This window comes from Prionailurus bengalensis, chromosome C2 (genome assembly GCF_016509475.1).
Source record: "Prionailurus bengalensis isolate Pbe53 chromosome C2, Fcat_Pben_1.1_paternal_pri, whole genome shotgun sequence".
Lineage (NCBI taxonomy): Eukaryota > Metazoa > Chordata > Mammalia > Carnivora > Felidae > Prionailurus > Prionailurus bengalensis.
Window position 1 is genome coordinate 115,658,662 of NC_057350.1, and position 21,546 is coordinate 115,680,207.

The following is a 21,546-nucleotide window of genomic DNA, read 5'->3' on the forward strand; positions in this document are numbered from 1 at the left end:
TGTCTCTCTCTGTCCCAAAAATAAATTAAAAAAAACGTTGAAAAAAAAATCATTTATCTAATTAAAGTAGAGCCCAAATGATTAGTGTCTTGGAATTGTGTGATTCAGAAATATCAAATAAAAAATCCTGTAAGTCATTTTTCATGGGTGACAGTGTTGGGAAGTAGTATAAATAAGCCAAATGTGTGAAGGAAGAATATGAGTGTCTGAGTCAGAGATTCGAGTAGGAATCCAGAGCATGTCACCCTCCAGCCTTGTGACTTTAGCCTGTGTACTTAACCCATCTGAGTCTCCCTTTCTTAACCTGGAAACGGCTCCACACAGAAGAGCTGTAAAGTTCAGTTACAACATGGGAGAAACTGACACGTCTCTATTCTGCATACTATTTAATTGTCCTCTCTTCCTTCCCCTAAATGTACAGAAGCTGGATAACAGGTTTTTTTTGTTTGTTTGTTTGTTTGTTTTTGTTTTTGCCATTCTCCCCAAAGGCAGCTGGGATCTGGGGAAGCAAAAGAATCACAGAGAACCACCTGGTTGACCAGGTTCAAAATACACAAGCAGAGGAATTAGTTTCCATGTTTAGGGTTTGTTTTTGTTTTGATTTAATCTGTGGCTTTGCTTCTGAACTGAAATTAATCTCTCTAGACCTCAGTGGTCTCATTTATAAAATTAGGAAGTCAGACCATCTACCTCAGTGGATTTCAACTTTGGCTGTGCAAATAGAATCACTTAGAGAGTTTTCTTCAAATGAGATTCCTGTCCCCACCCTTAGAGATTCCCTGTTTCCTTAGGGCTGAATCAGCGTGTGTGGTTTTAGAAACCCACAGGCCACTCTCCATTGAGACTCAGGTGATCTTTGAGGCCTTCCACCATTTCACGTGTCTGACTCTATTATAAAACCCAAGGAAAAGATACTCAAACTAGAAAACAAGTATTCATGTGCTGATTGTCACAGGCATGTTCTGGAAGTCCTCAGCTCCCCTATCCCTCAAGGGAGCAAGCCAGCCCTTTGGAGCAGCCAGACCCACATCTTGAGCTTCAGACCATGGGGCAGGCATCCCAGGAGCTACCTTGTCTGAACATGACAATGAGACCTAGGAGATTCCCTGGCTTGATGAGGGGGTAAATGGCCACTGTGAGATGCTGAACTACAACTACCAGATGGGGATGGGAGCATGGAAGAGAAAGGGCAATGCAGGTGAAGGTGAACTCTGGTTTAATCTTGGGCCAAGAAGCATATTTATTTTATTTTATTATTTTTTTTTGAGAGAGTGGGAGTGTGTGTGCATGCCTACATGTGCAAGTGGGGAGGGGCAGAGAGAGAGGGAGAGAAAGAATCCCAGGTAGGCCCTGCTGTGTCAGTGCAGAGCCCCATGTGGGGCTCAAACCCATGAACTGTGAGATCGTGATCTGAGTGGAAACCAAAGAGTTGGACGCTTAATGGATTGAGCCACCCAGGTGTCCCAAGAAGCTTATTTTTAACCCAAGAATAAAATTAGCCACAGTCTAAAGTGAGGAGAGAGCCAGGAGATTGTAGCTAAGATGACTTAACACTGCTCCTTGTCTCCACCTTTCTTTTCCTGCAGTTGTATGTCCTGATTATAGTTTCAAATAAAGCACAGCTCCCAGCCTCTCTGCCTGGTCCTATGCTCATGTTCCCTTTAGAATGCCTGTTCCTCCATCTACATGGGTGCAGAGATGGCTCCCAGCAGCCATGTTTATTCAGTCCCCACGTATGTGAGTGCATCCTTGTCCAGTGTAACTCCCTTCCTTCAGAATCTGAGGTTGATGAGTCTCTTGAACAGAGAAAAATGTAAACTTGGTAACTGCCAGTAGCCATATTCTTTTGTGTGGACTGTGAAAGAGACAAATGAGTCTGCATTAAGAAGAATGAAGTTACAGACAGAAGAGTCAAAAAGAGGCCAAGATGGAAAGTAAAGACATTCTGGATTTCCTATGGAGTTTGGTTCCCCCTGTCCATCTGCATTCTTACTTTTTAGTTCATAATTAATGTCCCTTTGGTTAGGGCAGCTAGAACTGGCTTCTGCTACTTATATAGTTGACCCTTGAACAGCCATGGGTTTCAACTCCATGGATTCACTTACACTTGAATTTTCTTTTGATAAATATAGTACAATATTGTAAATGTATTTTCTCTTCCTTACGATTTTCTTAATAACATTTTCTTCCTCCAAGCTTACTTTATTATAAGAATACAGCATATAATACATATAACACAAAATATGTATTAATTGACTATTTATGTTATCAGTAAGCTAGTGCTCAACAGTGGCTATTAGTATTTTAGAGAGTTAAAAGTTATATGTGAATTTTCTTTTTTTTTTTTTTTTTTTTTCTGAAATTTATTGACAAATTGGTTTCCATACAACACCCAGTGCTCATCCCAAAAGGTGCCCTCCTCAATACCCATCACCCACCCTCTCCTCCCTCCCACCCCCCATCAACCCTCAGTTTGTTCTCAGTTTTTAACAGTCTCTTATGCTTTGGCTCTCTCCCATTCTAACCTCTTTTTTTTTTTTTCCTTCCCCTCCCCCATGGGTTCCTGTTAAGTTTCTCAGGATCCACATAAGAGTGAGACCATATGGTATCTGTCTTTCTCTGTATGGCTTATTTCACTTAGCATCACACTCTCCAGTTCCATCCACGTTGCTACAAAAGGCCATATTTCATTTTTTCTCATTGCCATGTAATATTCCATTGTGTATATAAACCACAATTTCTTTATCCATTCATCAGTTGATGGACATTTAGGCTCTTTCCATAATTTGGCTATTGTTGAGAGTGCTGCTATGAACATTGGTGTACAAGTGGCCCTATGCATCAGTGCTCCTGTATCCCTTGGATAAATTCCTAGCAGTGCTATTGCTGGGTCATAGGGTAGGTCTATTTTTAATTTTCTGAGGAACCTCCACACTGCTTTCCAGAGCGGCTGCACCAATTTGCATTCCCACCAACAGTGCAAGAGGGTTCCCGTTTCTCCACATCCTCTCCAGCATCTATAGTCTCCTGATTTGTTCATTTTGGCCACTCTGACTGGCGTGAGGTGATACCTGAGTGTGGTTTTGATTTGTATTTCCCTGATAAGGAGCGACGCTGAACATCTTTTCATGTGCCTGTTGGCCATCCGGATGTCTTCTTTAGAGAAGTGTCTATTCATGTTTTCTGCCCATTTCTTCACTGGGTTATTTGTTTTTCGGGTGTGGAGTTTGGTGAGCTCTTTATAGATTTTGGATACTAGCCCTTTATCTGATATGTCATTTGCGAATATCTTTTCCCATTCCGTTGGTTGCCTTTTAGTTTTGTTGGTTGTTTCCTTTGCTGTGCAGAAGCTTTTTATCTTCATACGGTCCCAGTAATTCACTTTTGCTTTTAATTCCCTTGCCTTTGGGGATGTGTCGAGTAAGAGATTGCTACGGCTGAGGTCAGAGAGGTCTTTTCCTGCTTTCTCCTCTAAGGTTTTGATGGTTTCCTGTCTCACATTTAGGTCCTTTATCCATTTTGAGTTTATTTTTGTGAATGGTGTGAGAAAGTGGTCTAGTTTCAACCTTCTGCATGTTGCTGTCCAGTTCTCCCAGCACCATTTGTTAAAGAGGCTGTCTTTTTTCCATTGGATGTTCTTTCCTGCTTTGTCAAAGATGAGTTGGCCATACGTTTGTGGGTCTAGTTCTGGGGTTTCTATTCTATTCCATTGGTCTATGTGTCTGTTTTGGTGCCAATACCATGCTGTCTTGATGATGACAGCTTTGTAGTAGAGGCTAAAGTCTGGGATTGTGATGCCTCCTGCTTTGGTCTTCTTCTTCAAAATTCCTTTGGCTATTCGGGGCCTTTTGTGGTTCCATATGAATTTTAGGATTGCTTGTTCTACTTTCGAGAAGAATGCTGGTGCAATTTTGATTGGGATTGCATTGAATGTGTAGATAGCTTTGGGTAGTATTGACATTTTGACAATATTTATTTTTCCAATCCATGAGCAGGGAATGTCTTTCCATTTCTTTAAATCTTCTTCAATTTCCTTCAGAAGCTTTCTATAGTTTTCAGCATACAGATCCTTTACATCTTTGGTTAGATTTATTCCTAGGTATTTTATGCTTCTTGGTGCAATTGTGAATGGGATCAGTTTCTTTATTTGTCTTTCTGTTGCTTCATTGTTAGTGTATAAGAATGCAACTGATTTCTGTACATTGATTTTGTATCCTGCAACTTTGCTGAATTCCTGTATCAGTTCTAGCAGACTTTTGGTGGAGTCTATCGGATTTTCCATGTATAATATCATGTCATCTGCAAAAAGCGAAAGCTTGACTTCATCTTTGCCAATTTTGATGCCTTTGATTTCCTTTTGTTGTCTGATTGCTGATGCTAGAACTTCCAGCACTATGTTAAACAGCAGCGGTGAGAGTGGGCATCCTTGTCGTGTTCCTGATCTCAGGGAAAAAGCTTTCAGTTTTTCCCCGTTGAGGATGATGTTAGCTGTGGGCTTTTCATAAATGGCTTTTATGATCTTTAAGTATGTTCCTTCTATCCCGACTTTCTCAAGGGTTTTTATTAAGAAAGGGTGCTGGATTTTGTCGAAGGCCTTTTCTGCATCGATTGACAGGATCATATGGTTCTTCTCTCTTTTTTTGTTAATGTGATGTATCACGTTGATTGATTTGCGAATGTTGAACCAGCCCTGCATCCCAGGAATGAATCCCACTTGATATGTGAATTTTCAATTGTAGGGGGTGTCAGCACCCCCAAGCCCTGTGTTGTCCAAGAGCCAGCTATAATTAAAAAAAAAAGCTCTAACAGGTATGGTTACTATGTATGGATCATTATATTTTTCATGTCCAAATGAGTAAGAAACTAGCGTTTTCCCAATAAGGAAGGGCAAAGCACATTTGGAAGAAAGCAACCAGGAGGCAGGAGGTCTGGGTTTAAATCTTCCTCTTAGAATCCCACAATCATATAGAATCATAGACTACTGACATTAGTTCTTAAAGGAAACTGATTTCCCCTGCCCACTAGTTGGACGATACTGGGAAGAGTTTTTAACACTTGTGAACTTAACTATAAAGTGGCCATAAAGATTCTGTAAAGGGGTGAGAGCTGAACCATTCACTCTACTGAGGCTTCTTCCAACATTTAAACCTATGATATTATCAAAAGGAGTTTCCCCTGGAATTATTCTTGAAGCCACATTCTGCACATCAAATGGTTAGGAGAGCTAACCATAAGGAGCCATACCAGCTGCTCTTATAAATGACAGGTAAAACTGAACATTTAAAAATGTAAATGTAATAAGTGCCTATTGTGCCCAGCTTTCCATAAGACATTTTGGTTTTGCTTAAAAGCAAATAACCTTAGAACTGAACATATTCAGCTCCCCTATTTATTTGAACAAAATTTAGCAAGTACTTATTGAGAGCTAGCAAAATGCCTGCGACTGTGCCTGCTGTTGTATCCTCAAAGGAAAGATAACCTGCTCTCTGGGACCTCTGCAGAGCTGGGGAGGCTGATGAGAATGCACACTAGTACATCGTGATCTGATTGGTGCCGAATGGGGGTGTGTCCAAGGATGATGTGCGAGTGACCAGCAGGTCTAGGAGGCCGGCAGGGGTGTGGTAGAAAGTGTCATGGAAAAAGTGATGAGTTCAGCCAAGGGAACAAAGCTGGGTGGGGTGGGCTACGGTGAGAAGGAAGATCAGGGCCTTTCTGGCAGTGGGGCAGCACGCCCAAAACACGGGGTTGACAACCACTGTCCAGAGCTCAGAGGCCTGCAGTCCTAGGATGAAGTAAAGAACACTCTTTTCAAAGGTGTTTGTGCACTGGGGCTAATTCCAGAGAGAATGATGGAGATAGAAGTGACCTTTTCTTTTAACGTTTATTTATTTATTTTGAGAGAGAAAGCATGAGCCGGGGAGGGGCATAGAGAGAGGGAGAGAGAAGCTTTGCGCAGTGGCAGTATCGTAGCCAATGAGGTTTATCCGAGGCGCGATTATTGCTAATTGAGAGAGGGAGAGAGAATCCCAAGCAGTCTCTGTGCTGGAAGAGCAGGGCCCGACGTGGGGCTCGAACTCACAAACTGTGAGATAATGACCTGAGCTGAAATCAAGAGTTGGTTGCCTAACCAACTGAGCCACCCAAGCACCCCAAAAGTGAACTTTTAATATAACTGTGGGAGCTCCAGTGTCTAAAAATTAGTCACAAATGATAATAAAGGGATCCAGTACATAATGGAGTAATGGAATCCTAGAGAAGTAGATATATCATAAAGGGAGTAGAGACATCTTGCCTGGGACAGGGGGCTGATGAAAATAGCAATAACAAGTAACATTTATTGAGTTATTACTAAATGCCAGGTGCTTCATGCTTTGCAAACATTGACTCACTTTATACATCACAACTCTGTGATGTAGGTTCTATTATTATCCTGTCTCAGGAGGCCGTATCCCTCCCTCGTCTATTCCCCTTTCCTGCACTTATCACCACCTAATGAACAAGGTATTATATTTATTTAATATGATTTTGTATGTGTCTCTCATTTTCTGATAGAACAGACTCTCCTTAGGGCAGAGATTTTTGTTTCTTTTGTTTCCTGCTGTATACCCAAAACTTAGAAGACACAGTAGGAGCTCAATAAATATTGGTGAACAAAGAATGATAGAAACTGAGGTACAGAATGGTTAATGCCACCTCAGTCAGTTAAGCTTCTGACTTTGGCTTAGGTCATGATCTCGTGGTTTGTGAGTTCGAGCCCCACGTTGGGCTCTGTGCTGACAGCTCGGAGCCTGGAGCCTGCTTCAGATTCTCTCTCTCTCTCTCTCTCTCTCTCTCTCTCTCTCTCTCTCTCTTTCTCTCTCTCTCTCTGTATGTGTGTGTGTGCCCCTACCCTGCTCATATTCTGTCTCTGTCTCTCTCTCTCTCAAAAATAAATAAACATTTAAAAAAAATTTTTTAAAGACATTGATTCACGTATTTATTCAATTTTTCAGCAAATATTTACTGAGTACCTACCACACACCAGGCATTGTTCCAAGCCCTGGGAAATAACGGCGGGTGAGGCAGAAAGGGTTCTGCACAGACAATAGAAAAGGAAACTAGTGAATACATAGGTTAACTTCAGGGATGATAAATTCTTGGATGATAACACAACAGCACGACGTGATGAAAAGTAACTGGGGGAGGGTGCATAATGTCATTAGATGGGGTCTTTGGAGAGGGCCTCTTTGAGGGGATGTGTAAGCAAAATCCTTCAGCAGGAAGCTCCAGAAGGCGATGCTGAGAGCAAGGAGGACAGGGAGGCCCGGGAGGGAGGGGGGTTGGGGGGAGGGCCCGGGGGGGTGGGGATTTGGAGAGCGGGATGAAACCCAGAACGTGCCCATGGAGATGGCAGCTCTGTATAGGAAACTGAGAGTTCACAGCCAGGAGAAAAAAGCCAGGGTCATCTGTGGGACAGAGTCTGGCTAGGACCAGAACCAAGTAGTTAAACAATTGTCCAGAAAAGCATATCTGATTATTAAACGAGGAGCCCAAACCAGAAAAGACCCTGATTTATGTTCCCAGATGAGGGGCAGAAGCAGAGGGTACCATGCAGAATGACAGGAGTGTGGGTAAGGTAGACAGACTCCATATTACAAGTGAAGCCTGAAAGTGGCCTATATCGAGTGGCACTTTGTCCCCCCCACCATTCATGCATATGCTGTATGTCTGTCTAGAGCTATGGAGCCAGTGGAGGTGACAGTGGCCTCAGGGAACATATAATACAAATGGTATTTACCCGGCCTGTGGACCAGTGATCCCCAACCTGAGCTAACATAAGACTCATTTGGAGTACTTGTAAAAACTTCAGATGACTGGGCCTCATCCCTAGAAATTCCTGTTTATTCTGTTGAGGGTGGACCAGGTATCTGCATCTGTGATGCAAATGGTCTCCAGACAGGATTCATCCGGAGAAATGTGGAAGAGAATCCACTAATGGGCTTCAGGGAGTCCGTGAAACCCTGAAAGTGAGTGAAAAATGTGTGTGCTTGCATACATGCACATTCTCTGGGCAGGGAGAGAATCCATACCATCACAAGAGTCTCAAAACTTAAGACCCACTGATCCAATCCTGTCCCACACTTTAGAGAGGAGGAACCAGAGTCCCAGGAATGTGATGACTTCCCTGATCCACAAAACTGGAAAACAGCAGAGGTAGGCTGTCACTCCAGACTTTTTGCATGACCCTCACTCTCTTCTCCACACTCTGTTGATCCTAGGGGTGGGGGAGAAGGGCAAAGGTGATTAAGCACTCAGAAGCAAAGTCGTCAGACGATTGCTCACCCTCATTTTGGCCCCAGGTGGGGTGGATCAGCAAAAGAGGAGGTTTGCAATGATGATGCCTTAACAAAGGGCCCAGGCCTTTATGCCACCCCAGGCCTTGCTATCTGTGGAATCTCCTCTCCATTAGGACCTAAAGCCAGGGACAGAGGGTGCATGTGCCCGGTTGTTGGATGCATGGTGGAAACAGAGCAACGTTCTTGTGAAGATCTGCCCCCCTCTGCCCGAGCAGCTGGGCAGTTCCAGGCTTCTCCACCTACAGTCAGTTTTCCATCCCTCTACTTCCTCAGGCCAGTCTGGATCATGACCCCACCTTTGTGAGTATGTTCCTCCCAGTCCAGATTCTATGTGACTCTATGTGACTCTATGTGATTCTATGTGACTAACCCCAGCTCAATTTAACCTCAAATTTGGTATGCATCCTGCCCTCCAGTGTTGGCCTAAATCCTTCAGACTCCGGTCTCAGCCTGAGCTGCTGGATTCGACAGCCTTGCTCACCTTCCTCTTCTGAACTAACAGTACCCCATCTTGGACTTCTGCCTCTTTTCTGCACTCACTATTCTGTCCTGGGCACACGTCCCCTCCAGTCCTGGCCCCACCTGGCCACCCCGTCCTTCCCCAGCCTACCTGGCTTGCACAAGCTGCTCTTCAAGGGCTAGACTTACTCACAGTCCGACCCCTCCTTCTGTAAGATGGAAGTAACACCCTTTCCCTGCCTTCACATGTAAGCCTGCAACAGCTGGTTCAGGAGCTGGCTGGGTAGACCACAGGTAGACCCGGGCCCTGATCAACAACCCTGGCTCTCCCGCTCATTCTGCATTCTCTCCGTCCTGTTTCCCTGCTCTGCTTGCCGAGTCCCTTTCTCTTCTGTCTCTTTCTTCTTCTTCCTTCCTGTCTTTTTCTTTCTATCCTTCTCCCATGCTTTAGGCCTCCCTTGGCCTTTCCTGGCATTGCTTTGCCTGAGAGTAATACTCAGGAATAGACAGGTGCCTGAGCCCTTTGTGTTGACTAACGCCACCTTTGTTTTGGTACCAGATTTGTTTTGGAGGCAGATATCCAGGAAAGCTGGACAGTCGGATCGGTCCTGCAGAGCAGGCAGTAGGCAGAGGAAAGAAGCCTGGTTGGTAATTTTCCCAACAGCCACCTCAAATCTGTGGGTGATGGCTTTTAGACACCTTAACTTTAACAGACAAGGAGGCAACCTCAGAGCTCAGGAGACTTGCCCCAGGTCTGGAATTAAGTCAGTGCAGCAGGGGAAGTGAACACACAGCCCTCACACTGGAAGCTGTCCAGACAGCTGCATGGAGCAGGATCACAGCTCGCTGCCTTTCAAAGCCTCAACCGGCACGGTCACACTACGGACACTTGACAGTTACTGGAAAGTTGTATTACGCGTTCCTGTCAATTCTTCATCCTGTGAAGGAGTAGCACTGTGAATTTCTCGGTGAAGATTAATCATTTTCTTTCTTGCTTAAGACTGAGGCTGTTTCCCACATCCCTACCCTGGTTTCGCTTGTCTCAAGGATTTCGTTGCAAGGGCGGGACATTCCCCCTACCTCCCCCCACCCCAACCAGAGCCCGCAATCAGGACCAATGAAAGCCAAGTACCTCACCGCCTCCCCCTCCCCCAACCTGGTGACTAAGAACTGAGTATTTAAGAGGTTGCAGGAATGGGCTGAGAACTGCTTTTGCTTTCTCCACAGACAGGCATACTCTCTTCTGACTTGGCCATCACTGAGCTGCAGAGTGAAGAGGGAAATCCTCGCAGCCTCTGCCACCACCATGTGTTATGGAAAATGTGCACGGTGCATCGGACATTCTCTGGTGTGGCTGGCCATCCTCTGCATTGTAGCTAATATTTTGCTTTACTTTCCAAATGGGGAAACAAAATATGCCTCCGAAAACCATCTCAGCCGCTTCGTGTGGTTCTTTTCTGGCATCGTAGGAGGGGGCTTGCTGGTAAGTTGTTCAGAATTATTACAAGCTTAAAAAAGTCTCTTCCGTTAAAGAGGTGTTTTCATGGAAAGTTTTCTACAATGCCTATTTCCAAAGCCAGTTATTTTTGTTCATCTTCTTTTGAAAGCAGATTGCACAAAAGTTGAGCTACGTCTAGTGTATTAATTTTATCAGACGTTTTACAAAGTCCTCTTTCAACCAACAGCGAACTTCCTTTTTGCTAAGCTCTCTCACTTTACAGCTAGAAAACAGATATTAGCTTTTCAGTCAGATCTGAGAGTGTCTAGAGTTTCTAGAACTGAAGTGGGTAGGCATTTAACATTTGCCCTAGGGAGCTGGGAGGGCGTCACTGGTTCTCTGTCTAAATCAACAGTTTCGGATCCAAATTATCTGCTGTTTATTCTCAGACAGCTGTGACAGGAAAAATTATCAATTATGAGTGTCTTGCTACTTAAAAAGAAGGATACATTTTCTCCTTTATGTAATCCTGGGTGTGGTGTCTAGGAAAAATCCTCCCGTTAGCAGCAGATCAGGATCTGAAGCTAACAGCGGAATGTGTTGTTTTTTCCAAGGTTTGTTTTTAATTGAAGTGAGAGGAATTTGCCTGCCAACCTGGGAGCTGAAAGTATTAGCTTCAACCACAGCACGGAAAGAATGTGGACAAACTCGAGCTTGCCACTTTAAATGCTGGGATTGAGAAGTTTAAAAAGACATTTTGTGGAATTGCTCATACCACACAGAATATTTTTCTTAGTCAAGAAAAGACCTGAAAACATTTAAATTTAATGCACTAATTATGGTATGGCAAATCGGCTTTGAATTTAAGTATTGTTGCCATGTTAACAACTGTTTGTCCTTAATATAATGTCACCCTTGTTTAGGCTTCTTTTGATCAAACTCAGAGTATTTCATACTTACTTTATTTAAGGAGCTTTATTGTGAAGCAACAACCATACAATCGCATCATCAAAGAAACGGTTTTTTATATATTATATGGTACTTTCATCTCTCCCACTTACAAAAACGTTTCAATTATTATATTAAAGACTTGTATCATCTATGTGTACAAGGGGGGAAAAACGAATTAAAGGCAGGGTTTAACAGGAACAGAGTTTGCCTCTGGGACTACGTGAGGGAACTCTTGTGGAAGAAACATATTTATGGGTTATTATTCTATCCCTCCCATACGACACCCTCACCCTAAAGAATGCTTTGACACATTACATGAAAACAAGCAGATATTTCATTTAGAGGTGTTGTTTTTTTCCCCCTCATAGTTGTACATTCTTTATGATACTGGGCCGACCTAACCCAAAGCCATTCCACATTGTCAGAAAGCAAGGTATTTTACCAAAAGATGCTTAGCCTGACCCTTATGACAGGCTTTAATGTGGGGAAAGATGGTGATTTTAATTTGATTGTTTTCTAACCAGATGTTCCTGCCGGCATTCGTATTCATTGGGTTGGAGCAGGACGACTGTTGTGGCTGCTGTGGCCACGAAAACTGTGGCAAGAGATGCGCGGTAGGTGCTCCAGCTCAGGTGGTGAAAAGGGTCCCTGGGAGGCAGGTGCGACGCTCGGGCTCACTTCTGCCGTCTCTCCTTTCCCTAGATGCTTTCTTCCGTCCTGGCAGCCCTCATTGGGATTGCAGGGTCTGGCTACTGCGTCATCGTGGCAGCCCTGGGCTTGGCCGAAGGGCCAGTATGTCGTGATTCTTTTGGCCAGTGGAACTACACCTTTGCCAACACCGATGGACAGTAAGTCATTGTTCCCTGTCCGACCACACATTCTTGTCCACCGCATGGTATAGGGGCAATCCCATCGAGTTGGAAAGGCATCAGTTATCCACGTATCCATGCACTCAGCCAGGCGGTGACTCAGGCACCAGGCAGTGGTGTCAGAGGGTGGATGCCCAGTCTCTGACCTGGAGAAGCTCTAAGTGCTTTTAAATGGATTCACTGATTCAGCCCTCATGATACTCTAGGAGTTGACTTCCACTCTTGCTCCTGTTTTACAGATGAGGAAAAAGAGGCACAGAGAGCTGAAGTAATTTATCCAAAGGCACATTCCTAGGACATGAAAGCCAGGCAGCCGGGCTGTAGAGTTCGGGCTTATGTAGTGTGTGCACTATACCAAAACAATTGGCTGGTTTTACTATTTTATAAGAAAATATTGTGGAATCCTTACATACTATGGATGGAAAGCATCTGAATTTAACCAATTCAGATCCCCGATTGGTCATACTGTCCTCATACACACACTCACAATATAACATAATCGCTATGTACAACAAACCCTTTATTTAAAGTGATCAGGTGGGGCACCTGGGTGGCTCAGTGCATTAATTGTCCACCTACAACTCAGGTCATGATCTCACTGTTGGTGAGTTCGAGTCCCGCCTCAGGCTCTGTGCTGACAGCTGGGGGCCTGGAGCCTGCTTCAGATTCTTTGTCTCCCTCTCTCTCTGCCCCTCCCCTGCTTGGACTCTGTTTCTCTCTCTCTCTCTCTCTCTCTCTCTCTCTCTCTCTCTCTCTCTCTCAAAAATAAATAAACATTAAAAAAAATTTTTTAAATAATAAAAATTAAAAGAAAAGTAAAGTGATCAGGCTACATAAGACAGTCTTATACATGATCTTAGCATCAGGATAATTTAAGCTCCGTTGTTTTATGTCGGTACTTATTTCTTATCTATTACTGAGAAAAGAACAGAAATAGCTCATAGAAACTGATGCACACGACAGCAAATGAATGACATCCTTCGTTGAATTGTGAAAGGCTTTGTTATGAGATTCATGAGTGGAAATAATATGAATAATGAATTTCAATTGCCCTTACCCTATCGAGACTGTCCCCCATGAATTGTATAGCATACAGTGAGTTTGTAAAATCGTGAACATGGAATTATGTGGACCTGGATTTTATCTCAGCTCTGCATTTCTCCCTCAGCAACCAGGAAACAGTGAACTGAGCTCTGTGTTTCTCGGTTACTTTGTAAAATAAAACCAATGGCAGTTGTCATAGGTTAAATGAGATAATAAATGTAAAGTATTTATCACACAAGCTGACACACTCTGAGGCTGGCCTCTGTTGGCTGTTAATATTATCTGCTAACTGACAATGAATACAACCCAATAGTAGCCTCTGAACAAATGTTAGCTTTACGGGGGTTTGAAATTTGGGTGGCCAATATAGTTATGGATCGTGATTCAACTTTGTTCAGAACATACTGAAAGTGTGAGTGGAAATTGGCTATATATGCACAGGCATTCAAGCTACTGTACAAACCCACCTCCAAAAAAGATCATGATGGATGAAGCTGGAAGGCAAGGAGAAGTGAGAATATCACTCAGCATTTTACAGCTGTTTGATTGTATGCCCCTCCCACCAGCCACCCCAGCTTCTGTAAGAAGCCTTCTGCTTCTATATCATTCCTCACTTCAACCTGTCTAGGGATTTCAATATGAGGAATAGCTAATGGTCACAAGCCAGTGATTAATTGCTCAATAGCCAGATGGGGACAAAGGAATTTTTTACATTGTGTCCTAAAATTACAACTTCACCCCACCTCCTGATATGCAGAAAGATGGGGTCATAAGGACAGAATTCTTTTTTTTTTTTTTTAATTTTTTTTCAATGTTTATTTATTTTTGGGACAGAGAGAGACAGAGCATGAATGGGGGAGGGGCAGAGAGAGAGGGAGACACAGAATCGGAAACAGGCTCCAGGCTCTGAGCCATCAACCCAGAGCCTGACGCGGGGCTCAAACTCCCGGACTGCGAGATCGTGACCTGGCTGAAGTCGGACGCTCAACCGACTGCGCCACCCAGGCGCCCCAGAATTCTTTTTTTTAACCAACACATTGAGTTTCTGATTGGCTCAATGAACCATTCAAAGTTAGGTCTCTAATTCTAAGCCCCTTTGTTCTGCTGTGGTAGGAAGAAGTGATAAGAAAAGATTTATACCAGACCTCTTTGTGGGATTAAGTCAGTTGTAGATTTTCCCACGATTGAATCCTATTTCATTAAGAATCCAGATGCTTTATGATGTAGCAAAGGCTGAAAGTCTACAAGAGCAATCAGAGATAGAATTTTTCAGACTGTAAGAATATCCAGGTACTTAGAAAGTCTCCTAAGTTGTATATATACGTGTATATGACTTCTGTGTGTGTGTGTGTGTGTAATCAAATGTGACTTCAGTGTGGTTTGCTAACATTTCACAGAGTGACTTCAGATTATTTATCGTTCAATTACTTTTAAAATGTGTTCAGTACCTACTATGTACTAGATACTGATCTAGGGTCTATATATACAATGATGAAAGGTCTGGTTCCGGACTTCATGGAGCTCAGACTTGTGGAATAGTTACATAAGCAGGTACTCTCCTGGCCTAGGGGAGATACCCTTCCTCACACTTGGTCTTCCTGATCAGTGTACTGGTTACATTGAGATTGCATATTGTCTCCTCCCTTAGATGCTCCTCCCTTAGATGCTCCCTTAGATGCTACCATTATATCCCCAGCCCTGGCTTGAGGTCTAACTCACAATGAGTGCTCAATAATCTTTGTTGAATTTTATGTTTATCATTGCAGCAAGATCTGAATTTGTCACTTTGTGAAATGACAGACTAGAAAAATTTGACACAGGTCATTGAATTAGTTTCTTTTTTTCTGAACAAAAAAGCACCACACAGAAAGTAGCTTATGAGACATCCCCTTAGATGTGGTCATATATCAGAAGTTTCTTCTTTTCATCCACAGGTACCTTCTGGATACCTCCACATGGTCCCAGTGCACGGAACCCAAGCATATTGTAGAATGGAACGTCTCTCTGTTTTCCATCCTCTTGGCCCTGGGTGGAATTGAATTCATCTTATGTCTCATTCAAGTAATAAATGGTGTGATGGGAGGCATATGTGGCTATTGCTGCTCTCGCCAACAGGTAAGAGCTGTGAAGATGTCACAGCCTGGCCCTGGGGTATTCAATTACTGTAACACACTGTTATTTTCATCATAAAGAAAAAAAAAAGGCAAAATCAGATTCTGCTCCAACTACCAACGTTTGTTCCTATATCATCTTTGTGGCAAAGCATTTACAGCATTCAATTTTGCTTTCAGTAATAAGCTTCCTGAATATCATAGTTGCTGGGTTATCTTTTTTTTTTTTATATAGTTGGCTCTGTGTATATAGGAAAATGCTGCCCGTACCCAAAGTTTCCTTTCAAGAGCAAACTCACTGCCCCTTTCACTACCCCTGCTCTGGCCAAAGAGACACAATTTTGCTTGCTCTCATGTTCCCAACTAGTATATGCAAATAGTGGTCAATGTTCACTGCACCAGGCATGGAGCTAAACTCACATTTCAGAAGAGACTATGAGTCAGACATTAAGCAGTATGTCTAAGATCACCTAGGCAGGAAGTAACAGGCTTCAAACCCTAGGTCATTTTATGCGAGCTCCTGCTCTCAACCTGTCCGCAACACTTGCTGTTCTGTTGGATTTTCTACAGTGCCTTCTAATAAGGAGTCACAAAAATACCCAAACAGCTAAGCACAGAGAATCACTAATAACCTTTGAATAGCAGCTCATGAAAAAAACCTTTCATGGTGAAAGAAAACCAGGAAGCACTTGTTTCCTGGGGATATGATTTCAGAGAGAAGTATGCATTTGTTAGTAGCGGGGAAAGTTCTTGTTTCTATATCCTCCTAAAAAAAAAAAAAAAGACACATAGTAATGAATTGATGGAAGTCCAGCTTTGGTCCAATTTTGGGAGGTTAGTTTTATGTCTTATTCTGTAAAACAGGATTAGGTAAACAGAAACTTATTTACTTTATATTTTCCTAATCATTTACTCCTTTGGTTCAAGGTCTCTTAACTGTCTTTTAAAATAAGACAAAATCTAATTAAAACTGAAAGCATGTGGCTACCATGAAAAACCTTGCTATGAATAAAAGGAAACTTTCTAATTTTTGAGGGGACGTTAAAAGAAAAATCTAGTTTTCCTTATCAGGCAAGTACAGCAAGATTAATAATTTCCTTGGGAGCCTGCCAAATTTCCAAGAAAACAGCGCAGTGGGAAATCTTCAATATGAAGTTGTTTCCAGGCAGTATGGTTGGGGAGAGGCAGAGGAGAGTCCTCTCAGACTTACTCTAATGTGACCTATCTTTAGCCTTGGATTTCATACAAGGCAGAGTTTAAATTAGGTGAGGCCCCTTTGGACATCAGCACTTGTGCATTTTGGGGACAGGCATAATATGTCAATGACCAAAATTGCTGTAGTGATTTGCCAGAGTGACCCTCTTCTCCGAGCGGGGGTGGGGAGCAAGTAGTCCCATGGGATTTCCCGTCTGAGTCACCGAAGAGATGGCTTTTTCACAGACACCACAGTGCAGATCTGCTATTTTTGTTTCTAAGACAAAAGACGCTTTCAGAGGGCAAGGTTTTTAGTGTAGATGAGTCAAGTCTGTAACTTGGTAGCACTTAATTGGGAAGGTTACCCACATTGAGCCCACTCCTGTGTGAAACTCCCATGGCATTATCTCTTAAATCCCTAAGATTAAAAGCCTACCCCAAACGCATTCAAAGCCAAGCAAACACCAGTAAGCTGTGGTTTCCATGGCCCTTTCCTGCAGCTTTTCCTAAGAGAGGACAATGGATCTGGTTTGTTTAGGAAACATTTCAGGAACATTGTCCAAGCTCTCAGTGTTGTTGGCCAAAAGCTCTGGGTAGTGGAGATCAGCCCACTTTATGTTTGCTTAAAACAGGAATTTTTAGGACTAACATGGCATCGTTGTTTGTTTAGCCTGATTGTAACGTAATGCATATTTCATTTTCTTTACAGCGATATGACTGCTAAAAGAACCACCCCACGACAGAACCACGATCTTCCTTTATTTCATTGTAATTTATATATTTTACTTGTATTAATTTGTAAAACTTTGTACTAGTGTATCATACTCCGTATATTCTACTTTTATAAATGTGTATAAAAGCTGGCATCTTCACGTGATGTCAGTGTTTGAGCGTAGCAAACTGTTTTTTTAGGAATGAGAAAATCCACGAGGTAATTTACAGACTGAATGACGGTCGGTCCTCAGCATAGCTGAGGCACCTGAGACAAACTCTGGCCTGAGTGATGTTTTTTAGAAACATTATAAGGATAAGTATCACCCTCCAATTACTATTATCTATGCCTGGGTTTATTAAAGGAAAGATTTCTAATTGCTTTTTTTAAGATCGTGAAGGAGAAAATCCAAAAACTTGAAAAGATGTGTCTTTTTTCACTGTTTATATGGTGTTTCCCATTCATATGCCTGCAAATCTCTGGCAAGAGGCCTTTTTGAAGTGTTTCATGTTTCATAAGAGACAGACTCTTGCCCAGAGAGGGAGGGCTGGTTGAGAGTGCCCTGAGCTGAAGGAAGGCATCAAAACATGCAATGCTGCTGAGAGTACTGGCAGGTCCTAAGTTTCTCTAACAGGTAGAACACTTTTTGTCCTTCAGAGACAAGCACCAAGGATCATGTATTGACAAAGAAAAAGGCCTGGATAGTTGGATGAGGAAAAGATGGGAAACGGACTAAAGCAGTTTCATCAGCATTATGGGAAAATGGGGCAGGGGGAGGAAGGGCAGAAGGAACATGGGGAAACACCCCCCAACTTTGATGGTTTAAATACAACAAAATAAAGTATCCACTACAAGTTTTTTTTCTTGTTTAGTTTCACTGTCCTTTGTTTAAGGTTCCCCCTTTTGGGGTGCCTGGGTGGCTCGGTCAGTTAAGCGTCCGACTCTTGATTTTGGCTCAGGTTATGATCTCACGGTTGTTGAGTTCGAGCCCTGCATCGGGCTCTGTGCTGATGGTGCATTTGCTTGAGATTCTCTCTACCCCCCCTCCCGCCCCTCCTTTACTCATGTGCATGCTGTGCATGTGTGCTCTCGCTCTTTCTCTCTCAAAATAAATAAATAAGCTTAAAACTTCTCTCCCTATTTTGGGTTTGTTTGTTTGTTTGTTTGTTTTGTTTTTGTTTTTTTTACAGCCTGAGGGGTGTGCAGCCCTTATTGCTTAGGGCTTTGTGTCTTCTGAGTTTTTTATCCCACTTTCTCTCCCTCATCCTCTCCTTCTTCTTCCTTCTTCTACGTTTCTCTGTTCTCCGTGCATTGCTGTTGCTGTGCCATTACCTTGGGGTCATTACACCACTTAGGTCCTTTCTACTGGATGCCTGAGGCATCAGGTTCCTGGGGAGGGTAACAGACATTTTCTTCCTTGATATTTTATATCTGTTATACAGAGTTAGGCCCTTTCAAGAGACAGGATTCCCTAATCTATTGGGAATTATCTTCAGAAGTTTTCTGCTTTTCGTGTTTATTGGCCTGGGTAATAGATGAGTTAATAAAGGAGCTTCTCGGGCTGTTGGACAGCAGAGTCCCTCCTGTGTGCTGGGTGCCCTACAGTGGCTTCCCAATGGAAAGGTTCTAATCTTTTCTGTGCTTCTGTCTCCCTCTGACAGTCCTATGAAGACTACGGACTTCTTTGAAGAATGCCATTTAAAAGTGCATAAAATAAAGCATGATCTTTAATCGAATTGTGATATTTCATCAAAATGTTTTTGATAAAATATTGTGATATTTTTATCAAAATGTTTTTGATAAAATATTGTGATATTTTTATCACAATGTTTTTGAAAATTATAATACAGTTTACCTGACAGCCAGCTCCATCACATCAGCCTCTGTAGACAGGAAGGCAGGCAGTGGTCTAGGGGGTGGGTCTAAGAACAGCTGTACTTTTGATACAGAAGTAACATATAATTTATATATATTGTTTATAATCATATATGTTTTGTATTGTTAATCAAAGCATGATCAGCATTGCTGATACTACTTTGAATTGCTTCATGTAGTCATAACAAAGGAAATACTATATTTTCCTTACAGGTTAGTAAAAACATTGGCATTTTTTTTTCTCTCTGGAGTTTAACACCCCATCTCCCAGGTATCTATCCCTGGGCCTCTTGGGAACTCTTGGGCACCAGATTAAGAGCCCCTGAAAGAGAAAATCCAAACAAGAGGCATAATGATCAGGTATAAGCACCTCTTTTTCTTAAGTCTATCCTCAAGGCAACAACAATAATAATGATTAATCATGATAGTAACAATAGCAACCATTTATTGAGTTCCTTCGATGGGTCAGTTACTATACTTAGTTTCTACACATATTATTTCACGGAAATCTCTCAGCATTCCTAGGAAGTGTTGCTTGTCTCCAATGTACAGAGTCAAAGCTCAGAGAAGTTACGTAATATGCCCAAGGCATATTATGATATGACTTCAGGTCAATCTAACATGAAAACCCATGCTTTGCTGGTTTCTGTCCTTGGCCCCCTCTTCCTCCTCTGCTACCCCTGCCCAGGTGCTGGGGTCTTGTCTCCTCCAACACTGACTCAGCCTCTCCACTCACCCAAGGGGAGCTTTGACAGGTCCCTATGACCCTCAGTCATCCCACCCCAGAGCTGAAGTTTGAGTGACTCAAAGTTTTCCCTAGTTTGTAAATTCTTTAATAGTAGACATTGCCATTTTCCAGAGGAAATAGCAAAATAAATCACCTTCTACCCTAGTTTATTTATATTTATAGCTCACATGGTGGGTCTATAATATTCCAAACCCTTCAATTTGACTGGAAATTCCCTCAGAGATTGTACCAAAACAGCTTATTATATCACCCGGCAACATAAAAGCAATACAATTACTGTAGAATCTGAGTCATCTGAATAGCACACATGGCCCAAAGGTTAGATAGTTCCCTCTGAGTATAAATTTACCATAGTTGCCAAATTTATAAATAACTTGCTAGATATAGGGAATCTCTTGAAGTAAAGTCTGAGGAAATTGATGGAGCATTACCTTCACCACAATTTGTTTCTTGTACGCATGTGAGACCCTTTTGACTATGTTTCCTCTGATGCTTACCCACCATGAGAACAGGTATGGGATTTGGTGCAACTTTTCAGAAAAGCAACAATCTGTAAGGTCTGCATATCCTTTTTAACCCAGTGTATGTGTGTATGTGTCTATCTGTCTATTCTATCTATCTACCTATCATCTGTCTACCTACTGTCTACCTCCCTATCTATCTATCTATCATCTATCTATATATCTATAACTTCTAGTAATTTATTTTAGGAAAATCATTAAGGATATTTGATTTTAGCCTTGCAGATGCCACCACCCGGAGCCCCCTGAGCCTCCCAGCCACAGTCAACTCCACCGAGTTCTTCAACATTGCTATGGATGGCAAGCTCTTGGGTCAAATCTCCATCGAGCTGTTTGCAGACAAAGTTCCCAAGATAGTAGAAAACTTTCATGCTCTGAGCACTGGGGAGAATGGATTTGGTTATAAATTTTCCTGCTGTCACAGGATTATTCCAGGATTTATGTGCCAGGTGACTTGACTTTATAATCCATAGTGGCAAGTCCATCTGTGGGGAGAAATGTGATGATGAGAATTTCATTCTGGATCACACAGGTCTTGGTATCTTGTCCATGACAAATGCTGGACCCAACACAAACAGTTCTCAATTTTTCATCTGCACTGCCACACCTGAGTGGTTGGGTGGTCGGCGTGTGGTTTTTGGCAAAGTGAAAGAGAACATGAATATTTGGAAGCATAGACTTCTTTGGGTCCAGTAATGGCAACACAGCAAGAAGACCACAAGTGCTGATTGTGGAAAAATCTAATAATTTGGCTTGTGTTTTATCTTAACCACCAGCCCATTCCTTCTGTAGCTCAGGAGGGCATCCCTTCACCCCCATCGACTAGAAATATCCCATAATCTTTGTGCTTTCACTGCAGTTCTATGGGTTCCATATTCTCCTTATTCCCCTCCAAGTGTAGCTTGATTGCAAAGTTAAATTTATGATTATGAAATAAAACCTAAACAAATAAACAAAAAGATATTCAGTTCCAGGGATAATTTTGGGAGTAGTATTTATACCAAGAAAAATAACAAGAGCCTAAATGTCCAACAAGGAACTGGTTTGGTAAAATGTCAGCACAATAAAATTTTATTTATATTTATATTTATATTTATATTTATATTTATATTTATATTTATTATATATATGAACTAAAAAGTAATTTTGGTTAGATTCTGGGTGATTTTTGTCTTGATTCATTTTGCCTATCTATACCTATTAACGTTTTTACAATAAACACATATTACATTTGGAAAGGAAGCAAAAATGAGAAAACAAATATTCATTCCTGAAATCATTCAGGGAG

The 21,546-nt window shown here is 42.2% G+C and overlaps 1 protein-coding gene and 1 pseudogene across 3 annotated transcripts; both read left to right on the plus strand.

Moving 5' to 3' along the window:
- The first annotated feature begins 5,944 nt into the window (after positions 1-5,944).
- On the plus strand, positions 5,945-6,038 carry LOC122492575 (annotated as a pseudogene).
- Positions 6,039-10,101: 4,063 nt separating this feature from the next.
- On the plus strand, positions 10,102-21,343 carry TM4SF1 (transmembrane 4 L six family member 1). Of its 3 annotated transcripts, XM_043595156.1 has the most exons (6): positions 10,102-10,278; positions 11,709-11,798; positions 11,887-12,032; positions 15,032-15,212; positions 17,112-17,170; positions 20,476-21,343. In XM_043595156.1, exons 1-5 carry the CDS (start codon positions 10,102-10,104, stop codon positions 17,124-17,126), a joined length of 609 nt encoding a protein of 202 aa, XP_043451091.1. In that variant the 3' UTR covers positions 17,127-17,170; positions 20,476-21,343. The 3 variants fall into 3 exon arrangements, with proteins under 3 accessions (XP_043451091.1, XP_043451093.1, XP_043451090.1); XM_043595158.1 differs by lacking the exon at positions 20,476-21,343 and having other exon boundaries at positions 15,032-15,229; positions 17,112-17,968; XM_043595155.1 differs by lacking the exon at positions 20,476-21,343 and having other exon boundaries at positions 17,112-17,968.
- The last annotated feature ends 203 nt before the right edge of the window (positions 21,344-21,546 follow it).

What these genes read in the sequence shown, in the direction of transcription:
- TM4SF1 (XM_043595158.1), top strand. Translation starts at nt 10,102, where the DNA reads ATGTGTTATGGAAAATGTGCACGGTGCATCGGACATTCTCTGGTGTGG. An exon ending in TCGTAGGAGGGGGCTTGCTG is followed by an intron (nt 10,279 to 11,708) that starts GTAAGTTGTTCA and finishes TTTTCTAACCAG; the next exon opens with ATGTTCCTGCCGGCATTCGT. An exon ending in TTTGCCAACACCGATGGACA is followed by an intron (nt 12,033 to 15,031) that starts GTAAGTCATTGT and finishes TTTCATCCACAG; the next exon opens with GTACCTTCTGGATACCTCCA.